Below are 14,788 nucleotides of genomic sequence, written 5' to 3'. Positions count from 1 at the left end.
GTCCTGGAACCAAACCCTGGCAGAAACCAAGGGCCCACTGTAGTTTGTTGTGGCACCACAATCTCTCTGACAGAGAAGGCTAAATATCTCACAAATCTACAAATCCCAGAATTCCATGGCAGCTGAAGCAGTGTCAAGCTGCATTGTTTCTGCAGTGCCACTGAGACCATAGGCCTGTTGAAACAAATCTACTGATGAATGGATAGCAATGAGTGCGCCTGGAAACAGCCACCAAGAAGACTCCATCCCGTTTTCCCACTAGAGATAATAATAAATAATAATGAATTGTATTTCTTCCTGCCTCTCCTCAAGGCAGAGCACAACAGATACCTATGAGGGAGGGAAAGAAAAGCCCCTCCAGAAGATCTCAAAACACAGGCCGTCTCATTCTTAACAAGCATCAACAAAAATTTCAAAATCCACCGGCACAAAACACTGGATTCTATGACTTGCACAGACACACAACAGATCTTGATATGCTATACTGAAAGAATACAGTAAGCCAGTATAAGAAGCCAGCATAGAAATATCAAGGCAACAGAATAGAATGGAAAATGTATGTGCGCCTCTGCCCTTTGCTATAGTTCTTTAAGATACAGCAAGCAACCTTATTATTGTCAGACCTACAAGAGATGCAAAGAAAGAAACACAGAGAGTAGGCGAGAGGAGCAAAACTACTAGAAAACAAAACAGATAATAGGCATGAAAGTTTAGACCAGTGGTTCCCACACTTTGGCTCTCCGGTGTTTTGGACTTCCAATTCCCAGAAGCCACAACCAGCTTGGCCAGCAGTCAGAAATTCTGGGAGCTGAAGTTCCAGGCATCTGGAGAAGCAAACTTTGGGAACCACTGGTTTAGACGATGCCTGGTAGACTTAAAGGCCTCCCAAGTTCACAGAGTTCCTGAACACTGTGTCTTATTGGTGTCAGAAATCCTAAACCCAGAAACCTTTCTGCCAAAAGACCCCCTCCTTAATTTCTGAATTGCTCGGCAGTACAGGATCATTATGGGACAGTAATATGCAACCTGTTTAGTATTCATATTCATGAAATGTGACCTGATAATTAAGGACACTATGGCTACACAGAGATAGGATGCTGTGTAATTAGCATACAGAAAAGTATATATAAATGAATGTCAGTTTCCTTCCTTTGTGTCAGTCTTTTGGGTTGTGAGATTGCTGATACCTATTCCCTGTAGCAAATAAAACTATAAATACTCCTCCCCTCTATGTGGAAATTGGCTTAATTGCACCAGGACTACAGACTCCTATTTGTAAGGATATCAATCTGATTTAAGGCCGTGGTGTGAACACTGCTCCCTTGTGTTGCAGGAGTTCAAACCTGGATTATGGCAACCATAATATGGGTCTGAATTGTGGACCCAGCCCACCGCACACCCACCCAAAACTACCTAAATGTGGAACAGGAGTCACAGGTGTGACATGTACCAAGTTCCCACCTGGCGCTCACTGTAGGCAAAGATGAAGGCTGTATTGTAGCGGACTTCATGAATGAGGGACACCGTCTGCTGATGGTCAGCCTCTGTCTCCCCACAGAAGCCGGCGATGATATCACTGCTGAGGGTCACACCTGCCCCACAGAGAGCCAAAACCGAGATGGGAAGGAGAGATGAGAAAGGATTAACCAACAGCTGTTTTGTGCTTGCTTAAATGTATGGGCCTCAGTTCAACATCCCCTCAGCATGGCATTACAATCCATACACAGATCTTATGCTACCACACCCCACACATCTATTTAAAATCCCCAAAGCTGCTTCACAGAGGCATTCTGTATGGCAACGTGAGCAGGCAGGATCGGATGTTACTAATGGTTGTAAATTATTGTAAGCCATCCTGAGATTTTTGCATACAAGGCAGAATATAAACATCTCAAGAGCCAATGGGGTGTAGTCATTTGAGCATTGGATTTGACTCTGGGAGACCAGGGTTCGAATCCGCACTTGACCATGGAAACCCACTGGGCAATCTTGGGCCCATCACTTGCTCTCAGCCTCAGATGAAGGCAAAGGTAAGCCTCCTCTGAACAAATCTTGCCAACAAAATCCTGTGTCAGGTTTGTCTTAGGGTGGCCATAACTTGGAAGTGACTTGAGGGCACACAACAAGAGCAACTGTTCAAATAAATAAGCAAGTAAGCAAGCTGAAGGTTCATGAAGATAACCTTATAGTCAGAGAGTGTATCAGACACTGTAGCAGCTGCCACGGGTAGCAATCTACCTGGTAAAGAGTCATGGATGTGCTGTACCAGCTCCAAGTAAGCTTCTCGTGTATACCTGAAAAGAAAAGGCAGATAGGCAGCAGAAATGGGCATGTCAAAATGATGCACAAACACATGCAATGGGCCCTTGGCATCTGCTGGGGTTTGGTTCCAGGACCTCTCCCCCTGTGGATACCAAAATCCATGGATGCTTAAGTCCCATTACGTACAACAGTGTGGTAAAAGGGCATTTGTTACATAAAATGGCAAAATCGAGGTTTTCTCTCTGGAGTATTTTTTGGGCGGAAAGGGTGATTATTTCCAAAAACATGGTTGCTTAAATCCATGGATGCAGAATCTGTGGAAACAGAGGGTTAATTGTACATTTAAACAGTGAATACTCTGGGCACACAAAACCAAAGCCAAGCAGCAATACTTCACAGGTGTAATGCACATTCCTTACTGCATATAGTGAGTGTATATGTGTTTTACACTTTTCCTTCCTAGATGAACTAGGGGCAAATATTTTCATGACAAGTCGAAGGCTTTCATGGCCGGCATCCATAAATTTTTGTGGGTTTTTTGGGCTATGTGGTCATGTTCTAGAAGAGTTTATTCCTGACATTTCACCAGCATCTATGGCTGGTAACTTTTGGGTTGAAAACTATGCAGAAAGCCTACCAAACATGTGAAAAAAGCAAAAATATCTCACACCCACAAGACCACACTTGCTCCCAGAAGCAACTCAGATCCGCTTTGCTGTTCTTAACTGTTGCCAAGTTGACTTTGACTTATGGCAAGCCTATGAATGGGAGACCTCCAAGTTCCCCCCCCCCCCAATCCACAGCTCTCTTCAGGTCTTGCAAATTTAGGACAGCAGCTGTGGCCTCCTAGATTGAGTCCATCCGTCTGCAATGAAGTCTTCCTATTGCCTTCTGCCTTACTGAGCATCATCGGCCTTTCTAGTGAGTCATCTCTTCTCCTGACATGGCCAAAGTATGACAGTTTCTGTCTAATCACCTTGGCTTCTAAAGAGAGTTTAGATTTGATTTGCTCTGGGACTCATGTGTTTGTCTTCTTAGCAGTCCATGGTATTCAACAAACTCTTCTCCAGTATCACATCTCAAATAAGTTGATTTTTCTTCCTTTCAGCTTTCTTCACTATCCAGCTTTCATAGCCATACATAGAAATGGGAAATATGATGGCAAAAGCTATCCTATGATATTCAATCTTGACAAGTTAAGATCTTGTCTACTTTCTTCATTGTTGCCCTTCCAAGTTCTAATCTTTTCCGGATTTCTTTACTGCAGTCTCCATTCTGACTAAAGGCTGGGCCAAGGTATGGAAAATCCTGAACCATTTCAATGTCTTCACTGTCTACTTTAAAGTTATGTAAATCCTCTGTACTCATTATTTTTGTTTTCTTATGGTTCAACTGTAAACCTGACTTCGTACTTTCTTCCTTGAATTTCTTCAGTGATCATTCTGAGCCTTTGCTATTTTCTGCTGCTATTATTATTATTATTATTCTAATAAACCACCCTTTTCTCAAAACTGGGACTCAGAGCAGCTTACAAAATTAAGAACAGTACTATTTAAAATAAGTAAATAAAAATAGTATGGTGTTATCTGCATATTTTATATCCTTGATGTTCCTTCTTCCAATTTTCATGCCTCCTTGCTCTGAGTCTAATCCTGCTTTAACCTATGGTATGTTTAGCCTACACACTAAAGTTTCAAGTGACCTCTTTCCAGAAAATGGAAATGTTACTATCTGGGACTACAGAACCCAGCTTAGCCAGTGCCATTTAGTTGGGATGTGTGGCTTCTGGGACCTATATTCCTTTAAAGGGAACCTTCTTCTAAGCTTGGACTATTTGTGCCTCCATCCTTTGAGTCCAAACCTGCAACCTTTCCAGTTTCCTCTGCGGTCTGTCTCACAAAGGAAGTGATGCAATGTAATTTCCCATTGCCAATTAGAAAGGGATGGCAGTGTGAAAGGGAGGTATTTGGGTTTTCTGTGGGGGAGTGGAGCCTTGGAATGGGGTTTGGGGAAATTGGCTTTGGCCCCTACACAGTTTCCCTCCCCTGTTTTAAGGCCTCCTTCAGGGGGTCAAAACACAGTCTCCAGAAATGTTTGATAGGAGAATTTACAACACAATGTCCTGGGTTTTTGGGTCTTGCAGGACGTTCTCTGCCTCCTGCATTTTCTGTTTCTCCCCAATGGGCCAATGTCCTTCTCGCTCACCCTCTCCTCATGGCTTCCAGGACGCGCGTGCTTCCGCTCTGGACAGGGAGGTGCAGCTGCTTGCAGATGTTGTGCCTTTCCTTCATGAGCTGGAAGACCTGCCGAGAACAAACACGGTGATTGCATTGTTTGCAGCAGAACCACCAGACTCTTCACAACCATCTGCTCTTAGCTAGAGAATCGACCACTACCACCCAAGCCCCAAACCCACCTCATCTGGGAAGTCTTTGGGGTGTGGGGAAGTGAAACGGATCCTCATCTCTGGGTCAATGGCAGAGACACGGTCCAGGAGTTCTGCAAAACGCAACCCACCCTGTTTGGGTTTGTAGATAGTGCTGAAGCCTCGGCTCAGGCGACTTGGGGCTGCTGAGAGGAACTGGACCTCGGAGGTGTCCCGGTAACTATTGACATTCTGGCCCAAGAGGGTCACTTCCTTCACACCCTGCAAAGAGTAGGCAGGACATTCGGTCAGAAAAGGTAAAGTTGCACCTAAACAACAACAGTATAGGACAGAAAGGGAGCGGAGAGTGGCCTGTAAGAGTAATCTGACCCACTTCTGTCTCCAAGGAACAGCTTTTGCACATTTTCTTTCAGTCTCAGAATCACACTGACACTATCTTTCTAAATAGAAAATATCTGATAATGAGCTCAGTCCCATAGTACAGCTTTGAGAATACTGAGATTTGAGCAGATTCCATGGTCAAATATGGACAATTCCACCAAGTGCCACATACTTCAAAAGAATATGTGTTTGTGGAGCACCTAGAATAGAAGATATTGAGCATGACCTATGTAATTGCCAACTATATGCCACAGTAAGGGCCTGGTACCTACAGATTTTTCTTGATAGAACTACATGCTGGGACCGTAACAAACAGCTCTCTCATTTCATTCAAGGCACAAATACACACAGTCATTGTTGTTGTGTGCCTCTAAGTCATTCTTGACTGATGTCAACCCTAAGATCATAGGGTTTTTTTTTTAATCTACAGATTCAAACACCTACAACTTGAAAATATATTTCAAAAATAGAAATTCCAAATAGCAAAATTTGATTTTCCATTTTATATAAGGGACACCATTTTGAAATGCCATTGTATTTAATAGGCCTTGAGCATCCATGGATTTTGTTATCCACAGGGGATCTTGGAACCAAACCCCACTGGAGAACAAGGACCCACTACTACAACAACAACTTGCCTAAGGTCACCTAGGGGGTTTCAAGGCCAAGCTTGGAACTGAACCCTGGTCTCTGGAGTCATAGTGCACCTCTCAAATCACTACAACACATTCCAAAAGGTAAACCTTGATTTTGCCATTTTATATAAGGGACAACATTTTTCTTTGCCATTGTATTTAATGGGACTTGAGCATCTGAGGATTTTGATATTCCCAGGGAGTCCTGGAACCAACCCCCAGCGGATGCCAAGGGCCCTCTGTAAGATAAAATCTGAGACAGGGACCTGATCTGAGAGCATCTGAACTTCCTGGAGGATGGAGGCAAGGGGCCTGCTCCGCTCACGCCCGCGGGTGAATGGCACAATGCAATAGCTGCACATGTTGTCACAGCCGCGCATGATGGATCTGTGGGAAAAGCAAAGCCAGTGGGAAGGAGTTAAAAGAAAATGGATGGAAGATGTTGTGCAAGCAGATTTAGCCAAGGTCACTCAGTGGGTTTAGATGGCTGAGCTGGGATTCAAACCCTGGTCTCCAGAGTCATAGTCCAACATTCAAACAACTACGCCACACTGGCTCTCATATAAAGGGGCATATGAAACATCAATACATTTCATATTTAGAGTTGGGCCTCATCTCCAAGATATGTTATTATGTATATACAATATTTCAAACACAAAAATATCCAAAATTCAAAACACTTCTGGTCCTAAGCATTTCAGATAAGGGAGGCTCAAACTGTATTTTGAACTACAAATTTCTGTAAAGAGCTAGACAGTGTAACCTATGGGCAATGAGGTGCATCTGGGGAGGTGAAACATCAGAGAACTAAGGCCCGATCCAGACAGGGTTATAGTGTACTCTCGTCACATGCTAGGGGTTGGTCGAGGGCACACCACCCATACGTGCCTCACCCCAGCACATGACAAGGGCGTCAAAATGGCGGTGCCCTGTACAGACAGGCACAGTCATTTTGATGTGATAGACGCCTAGTCTCCGCATGTCATGTCATCATTATAGCGCTGCAAAAAGAACCTGCTTTTTGCTGTTTCTTTTTGCTCTGCGAGGGAGCCGAGCGATTTGTCCGCTGCGGCTTCCTTGTGGAGGAAAACAAGGCGTGGACCCCGCCTAAGATGACTTTTAAAACTGTTCCTATCCCCACCAGCTGCCGGAAGGACTCCATCTTCATTACACTCCCACTTTTAAAAGCCTCTTTAAAAGAATTACTCAAAATTCACACATCCACCTTCTATGATGTACAGCAAAGACCATTTCATTATGTTTTAGAATCATAGAATCATAGAGTTGGAAGAGACCGCAAGGGCCATCCAGTCCAACCCCATTCTGCCATGTAGGAAATCCAGATCAAAGCATCCCCGACAGGTGGCCATCCAGCCTCCGTTTGAAGACCTCCAACGTCCACCGACACGGCGACGAGGGGGGTGGGCACGGGCGAACAAGCCGGCGGGCAGGAAAGGCCGCCGAATGTTGAGGGGAAGCAGCGTGGCGCGCAGCGGGCACGCCAGTGCTCTCGGCCAGCGCGGAGGAGCAGAAAACAAGCTGCCCCGCCTCAATATGACAGCCTGTCAAGTAAAACAGGGCTAACAGATCACCTCTTAACCCTCTCTCCAGGCAAACACCCCAGCCTGAGTCCCCTCAGAGGGCAAGGTCCAGACCCACCATTATCGCCCTTTTGGACACGCCCAGTCCAATGCCTGAATGTGGCCCCAGAACTGGACACAACCAGGGGGGGCCGACCAGAGCAGAAAGTGGCACATACCCTTGCACACACAACTTGCTATTGAGCACCGAAAATGAGGGCCTTTAGCGCCGCAGCGCACGCGACTCATGTCAACTGTGGGCTATTGGACCCTAATCCTTTCAATAAGTTCATTCAGCCAGGTGTCCTCCATCCTTATCTGTGCATTCATTTTTCGCCCTAAGTGCAGTACAGTGGTACCCCGGGAACGAATGCGCCGCCTACGAAATTTCCGGGTTACGAAAAAATCCATGAAAAACGGTTTCCGGTTACGAAGTTATTCGGGTACGAAAAATTTTTTGGTGCTTTTCGGCGCTTTTTCGCACGAAATCGCGGCTTTCGCTATAGCGCTATGGGTTTTTCGGCTTGCAAGATTTTCGGGTTACGAAAGCAGCGGCGGAACGAATAAATTCGTAACCCGGGGTACCACTGACCTACATTCTCCCTGTTGAAGTTCATTGTTTGCTGTGGCCCAGCTTTCAAGTCTTTACAGTCATTTTGAATTGATCCTGTCCTTCGGAGATTAGCTTCCTCCAATTTGGTGTCATCTGCAAATTTGATAAGTTTCCCCAATTTTTCCTCCAATCATTGAAAAGATGTTGAATAGCACGGGCCCAGGACAGAGCCTGGGGACCCCACTGGTCACTTCTCTCCAGATGAAAGAGCCATTGTTCGCATCCTTTGGGTTCGTTCAGTCAACCAGTTACAAATCCACTTAACAAGGCCAAACAAGAAAGGAGGAGGAATAGCACTATATGTAGAGATATTACAGCAAGAAAGATCCTGGACATCAGTCTGGAACCAGAGTAGAGATCTGATAAGAATCAAAGGGAGGAAACAACAAGGATGTTACGGTGGGAGTCTACTACAAGACCCCCAAGTCAGACTGAGGAATTGGATGATATCTTTCTAGAACAGATACCACACAGTCAGAAAAGGAAGATGTAGTAGTGATGGGCGACTTCAACTATCCTGATATTTGCTGGAAGTCAAACCAGCCAAATCCTCCATTGCTAGCAAATTCCTCACTTGCCTGGAAGACAATTCATGGTCCAAAAGGTAGAAGAGGCAACAAGGGGGTCAGCTATCTAAGATCTGATCCTAACCAACAAGGATGACTTAATTAATGGAGTGCAAGTGGTGTGATCCTTAGGGTGGAATGACCATGTTCACTTGGAGTTGTTATACAGTGGAAAGGAGAAGCCAGGCATAGTCAGACACGCATCCGAGACTTTAGGAGAGCGGATTTCAGTAAACTTAGAGAAATACTGGGGGGTGATCCATGGTCAGAAATACTAAAGAGAAGGGAGTCAGGATGGAGGGAAGTTTCTCAAAGGAGAGATACGGAAGGCACAATTTCAAATGTTCTCCAGTGAGAAAGAAAAAGGGGAGATGTCCAAGAAACCAGGATGGATGACTAAGGAACTTCAACCGAGTTAAGTTTTGAAATGGAACATGTATAAGAAATGGAAAAGGGGGAAATCACAAAGAGGAATCAAAGAATAGCAGGCATTGTAGGGTAAAGTCAGAAAACGAAAGCACAGAATGAACTCAGGCTTGCTAGAGAGGTTAAGAACAATAAAAAGGGCTTTTTGGATAGGTCCGCAGCAAAAGGAAGAAGAAGGAAACGGTAGGTTCACTTCGTGGAGAAGATGGCAAAATGCTAACAGAAGACAGAGAAAAGGCAGAATTACTCAACACCTTCTTCGCCTCAGTCTTCTCAGAAAGGCAAAGGGTGCTCAACCTGAGGATAATGGAGCAGAGGACAGAAAGAGGATTTCAGCACAGAATAGAAAGAGATAGTAGAGAACACCTTGTTAATCTAAATGAATTTAAGTCTCGGGACAGATGAACTACATCCAAGGGTACTAAAGGAATGGCAAATGTAATATCGGAGCCATTGGCAATGATTTGAGATTCCGGAGAACAGAGAAATCCAGCCGACTGGCGGAGGGCAAACGTTGTCCCCATCTCAAAAAGGGAAAAGAGATCCCACATCATCGTCCAGTCAGTCTGACATCAATCCAGGAAAGATTCTGGACAGATCATTAAACAGAGTCTTGAACATTTAGAAGGCAAGCCATAATCACAAAAAGTCAACACGGTTTCAGAGAAGAAGTCTTGCCAGAACCTATCTCTTTCTTGAAAATACTAGTTTGGTAGAGAGGGAATGCTGTGGATATCGTATATCTTGATTCCGTAAGGCTTTTGACAGAGTTCCCATGACATTCTGTAAACAAGCTTAATAAAAGTGGGATAGACAAGGCAACTGTACATGGATTTGTAATAGGTTGACTGACAAACGCAAAGGGTGCTGAACAATGGCTCTTTTCATCCTGGAGAGAAGTGACCAGTGGGGTCCCACAGGGCTCTGTCTGGCCCAGTGCTATTCAACACTCTTTATCAATGACTGGATGACAGAATGAAGCATCTTATCAAATTTGCAGATGACACCAAATTAGGAGAGTAGCTAATACTCCAGAGGACAGGATCAACATTCAAGATGACCTGATAAACTAGAAAGTTGGGCCAGCTAACAAAATGAACTTCAACAGGAGAAGGCAAGGTATGCACTTAGGGCGGAAAAATAAAATGAAAAATAATGGATGGAAGACACATGGCTGAACGAGTTAATGTTGTAAAGGATCTGGGATTCCAAGTAGACCACAAACTGAACATGAGTCACAGTGTGATGTGGCAGCTAAAAAGGCCAATGCATTTAGGCTGCATCAATAGAAGTATAGTGCCGAGTCAAGGGAAGAAATAGTGCCAGTATATTTGCTTTGTCAGGACCCACCTGAATATGTGTCCAGTTCTGGGCACCACAATCAAAAGGATGTTGAAAAACTGGAACGGTCAAAGGAAGACAAAAAAATGGTAAGGTCTAGAAAACATGTCCAGAGGAACGACTCAAGGAGCTGGGGAGTTTAGCCTGGAGAAGAGAAGGTTAAAGGTGATATGATAGCCTGTTTAAATACTTGAAGGGATGCCATGAGGAGTGAGCTGACTTGTTTTCACTTGCTCCAGAGACTAGGACCTGGAGCAATGGAGCAAGCTACAAGAAAAGGATTCACTCACATTGGAAAACTTCCAGACAGTAAGGGCTGTCCGACAGTGGAACAAACTCCCTCGGAGTGAGTGGTCCTTCCTGGAGTCTTCAAACAGAGGCGGATGGCATCTGTTGGGGATGCTTTGATTTGGATTTCTGCATGGCAGAATGGGGTTGCACTGGATGCCCTGCGGTCTCTTCCAACTCATCATTCTATGATTCTATGTGCAGACGCAGTCCCGTTTAGGTCCAGAAGAAGCCTTTTCCAAATGAGGAAATCAGTGAGAAGTCACTTCCAGCTTTGAAACCCACTCCCAAACCTAAAAAAGCCCAGGGGAGGGCAGAAACATGGCAATGCTCCCCAATAACAGCAGGTTGGAAAAAAATTGCAAATTTAAAAAATCACCTTTTTTAATCTGAAAGAACACCTCTCTAAGAATCTCTAGGTTCTCCAACACAACTCTATGGTCAACCTCCATGGAGTGGGTTGGAAGACTAAAACCTGAGGAGTCACTCTCCTAGGATCTAGGCCCTCCAGAGCATCTTCTGATGAAAGTTGGCCAGTCAGGCAGGAGGAGCTAAAGATTCCTAGAGAAAAACATATGGAATACATGAAAATCAAAGCTGCAAAAGCCAAAACCGCAAATGTTAGTCATTGTCAATAAACAAACAAACAAACAAACAATAAAAATTTAAAACAAATTGTCCATTGTCTGCAACACCAATCCCTTCCCCATCAGGCAGAAAGAAACTCACACAAAGGCAGAGGTGGCACTGGGGCAGGTCTGGATAGGCAGGATATCCGCATAGGTTTCCTCCAGGGAAAGCAGGACATTGGCAGCTTGCTGGCCAGATTCGGCCAACGCCAGGAGGTGGGGAAGATCACGGTAGGCATCTGGACCGGCCACAACATCAACCAACCTCTCCTGGTCCAAGATCTTCTCCTTCAGCCTCTCGGCCATGCAGCCTTCCAACAGAAGAGAACAGCAAGAGTGAGCAGGAGAATGTCAGAGACACAGCAGCATCTAAATCTGAACACAGGCCTGGCTTTAAACTGTCTTAAATTGTTTCAGCTGTTTTTAACCTACCTTGTCTCAATACGTTCAATTGTTTAACATGCCAATTTAAATTATTCATCCTGTTTTGAATGGTTACGAACTACTCAGCTTGATTTTATTGTACGGTGAGCCCTCAGTACACGTTGAGTCTTCCTTATAGGAATGACGACATATTTCAATGTCCAAAACTGTCCACATGGATGGCTGAGATTATGACACCTTTGTTTTCTGATGGTTCAGTGTACACCAACTTTGTTACATGCACAAAATTATTTAAAGTATTGCGTAGAAAATTACCTTCAGGCTATGTGTATAAGGTGTATGCAGAATATAAATGAATGTCATGTTTAGACCTGAGTCTCATCTCCAAGAGATATCAATGTGTATGTGCAAACATTCCAAAACTGCCCATAGGGGTGGCTGAGATAGGGACACCTTTGCATTACAATGGTTCAATGCACAAATATATTTTAAATGTTGTGTATAAAATTACCTTTAGGTTATATATGTAAGTGTATTATTATTGTTGTTTTGTGCCTTAAAGTCATTTTGACCCATGGCAACCATATCTTGACAAGATTTGTTCAGGTTGGGGGGGTTTGCTTTTGCCTCTCTGAACCTGAGAGTGTGTGACTTGCCTAAGGTAACCTATAGGGTTTCCATGGTCAAATGGAGATTCGAACCCTGGTCTCCCAGTATCCTAGTCCAACTCTCAAACCACTACCTCACAACGGCTCAGATAAGATGTATAAAAAACCTAAATTAATTTTGTTTTTAGACAAAACCATCTCCAAGATATGTCATTGTGTATGTGCAAATATTCCAAAATCTGAAAAACTCCAAAATATTTTAGAAAAGGAAGATACTCAACCAGTATCTGCTAGGGTTTGTTTCCAGGTTTGTTTCCAGTATCTGCTAGGGTTTGTTTCAACGAAAATCCATGAATACTCAAGACTTACATGCAATGGCATAGTAAAATGGTGTCCCTTCTATAAAATCAAGGTTTGCTTTTTGGAATTTTTTTTTGGGGGGGGGGGGATATGTCCAAGCTGTAGATGGCTGAATCCATGGGCACAGCATCCGTGGATATGGAGGGCGAGCTGTAGCACCATCACCACAACACTAGTTTGTGTCTTCTCCTTCTGGCAATCTTACTAGTTAAAGATTTACCTAAAATCCCAATCCGGAGCGCTCCTTGCGAGGCAGGCCGCTTCAACTTCACAGCCTTGAGGTGGTTCAGGCGGTTCCAGATCGTCTGCTCAGCCTTCTCTCTGGAAAGCAAGAGGACAAAGAGGCTTTTTGCAACTCTATCCTTGAGAGCAAATGTGGTTTAGTAGTTTGAGAGCTGGACTATGACTATGGATACCAAGGTAATAATATTAAATTGTAAGACAGAAACAGTTCAAAAACACGCAACGTCAACAACTTTGTTTCATCCTTGCAGCACCTTGAGGCGGGTCAAGTTAAATGGGTTTGGAGCTGCCCCACTTCTACTAGTTGGATCTATCATAAAGTGTTACAGAAAATTAATAAAGTAGAGAAACTTGGGTTATGCCAAATTATATATCTGTTAGGTAGCCTGTGGTGGACCCATTTTGTATAACTGGATAAACTGGCCATCATTCCATTCTTACCTGATGGAACACGTGACGAGGAGAATCACATCAGCCTATTGGGCAGAGAAAGGATCACAGAATCACAACACTGTAGAACTGAAAGGGAGCATAAAGGCCATCCAATGCAAACCCCTGCCATGGAGGAGTATTCAACTAAAACACTTTTGAAACATGGATCATCCAACCTCTGTTTAAAAACCTCCAAAAGAGAGTACACTTCCCTCCCAGAGAGTCTTTTCCATGGCTGAAATGCTCATACACTTAAGAAATTCTTCTTAAGGTTTAGCTGCAATTTCCTTTCCAATAATTTGAAGCACATGGCTCTTGTAATTTGAATCCATTGGTTTGGATACTATCTGAACCAAGAGATTCTATCTTAGGAGTTTTCGTTAAGTATTGTTAGGAGGGCTAGTGTGGCGTAGTGGTTTTAGTTTTGGACTATGACTCTGTAGACCAGGGTTCAATTCCCAGCTCAGCTCAGCCTTGGGCAGGTCACACTCTCTCAGCCTCAGGGGAAGGCAACAGCATCCAGCCCAGCCCCATTCTGCCATGAAGGAATACACAGTCAAAGCACTCCCTGTGACACACAGCCATCCAGCCTGTGTAAAAACCTCCAAAGAGATCAGTTGCTTCTGACAGGCATATCCAAATAATTTTAAATTGTGAATTAAGATACTGAATTTTACATGCAGACTGTTTTAAAATGTACATGCCCTTTTAAACTGTTGCATGTTTTAATTAATGTGGCTTAACTGATGTTGTTACTTGTGGATTTGTTGTTGTTCCTCACCTTAATTCATGGGGAGAGGCAGATAGGAAATAATAATAATAATAATAATAATAATAATAATAATACACCACCCTCCAAGGCAGCATCTTTCACTGTCAAACAACTCTTAATGTCAGGAAGTTCTTCCTAATGTTAGGTGGAATCACTTTTCCTGTAGTTTGAACCCATCGTTCTGTGTCCTGTCCTCTGGAGTAGCAGAAAACAAGATTGCTCCATCCTCAATGTGAGATCACTTCAAATATTTAAATATGACTAGCATGTCCCCCTAAACATATCATGTCCCCCTAAACATACCTTAACCACTTCCTTAGGGCTGATGTTCAGGACTACGTTCAGGACTCTTTGCATTTCCCAAAATGTTGCTTCCACAAGCCATCAAGAGAGCTGAGCCTACCTCTTCCAGTCTAGTGGTCCTTCGGTAGCCACTCTTCTGAAGAACAGACCAGGCAATCTCTGTATCGCTGACGTTCATCTGACAGCCGTAGGTTTCCAGGTACACTGGAATGAAGACAAAGAAAAGGATGGATTCCTTTTGGGAAGGGGCTAAATAAGCCCAAGGACAACAAGATGATTCCCAAACACTCCTAATGATTTCCCCTTTTTTGTTTGCTCTCTGATCTGCATATGAGACAGGCCTTCTTGGTGGATGCTCTTAGAATCCATAAATGTGTTACAAGGGAGGATAGACTGCTTCCCTCTTTGCAACCCCTTCGCTGACAGGTTAATAATAATAATAATAATAATAATAATAATAATAATAATACGTTTTATTTATAGACCGCTATTCCGCAATGATCATAGCGGTGTACAATAAAAATTGCAATATAATACAAAATACAAAGTGACAGTTAAAGGAGGGAGAAGTCTTGTCCT

At 43.7% G+C, this 14,788-nt stretch overlaps 1 protein-coding gene across 1 annotated transcript in view; it reads right to left on the bottom strand.

The window, feature by feature from the left end:
• CDK5RAP1 (CDK5 regulatory subunit associated protein 1) overlaps nt 1-14,788 on the bottom strand; it is a 26,576-nt gene that overhangs the window by 6,823 nt on the left and 4,965 nt on the right. Inside the window, exons 3-11 of the mRNA XM_042465434.1 lie at nt 14,310-14,413; nt 13,144-13,178; nt 12,680-12,780; nt 11,208-11,418; nt 5,931-6,051; nt 4,679-4,909; nt 4,468-4,565; nt 2,239-2,294; nt 1,462-1,592 (exon numbers count right to left, since the gene is read on the bottom strand). Coding sequence (XP_042321368.1) covers nt 1,462-1,592; nt 2,239-2,294; nt 4,468-4,565; nt 4,679-4,909; nt 5,931-6,051; nt 11,208-11,418; nt 12,680-12,780; nt 13,144-13,178; nt 14,310-14,413 — 1,088 coding nt within the window. The remainder of the gene's footprint in view (nt 1-1,461; nt 1,593-2,238; nt 2,295-4,467; nt 4,566-4,678; nt 4,910-5,930; nt 6,052-11,207; nt 11,419-12,679; nt 12,781-13,143; nt 13,179-14,309; nt 14,414-14,788) is intronic.

The sequence above is a fragment of the Sceloporus undulatus genome, chromosome 4 (genome assembly GCF_019175285.1).
Source record: "Sceloporus undulatus isolate JIND9_A2432 ecotype Alabama chromosome 4, SceUnd_v1.1, whole genome shotgun sequence".
NCBI lineage: Eukaryota > Metazoa > Chordata > Lepidosauria > Squamata > Phrynosomatidae > Sceloporus > Sceloporus undulatus.
Note: the sequence above shows the minus strand (reverse complement) of the source record. Positions and strands in the feature narration are given on the sequence as shown.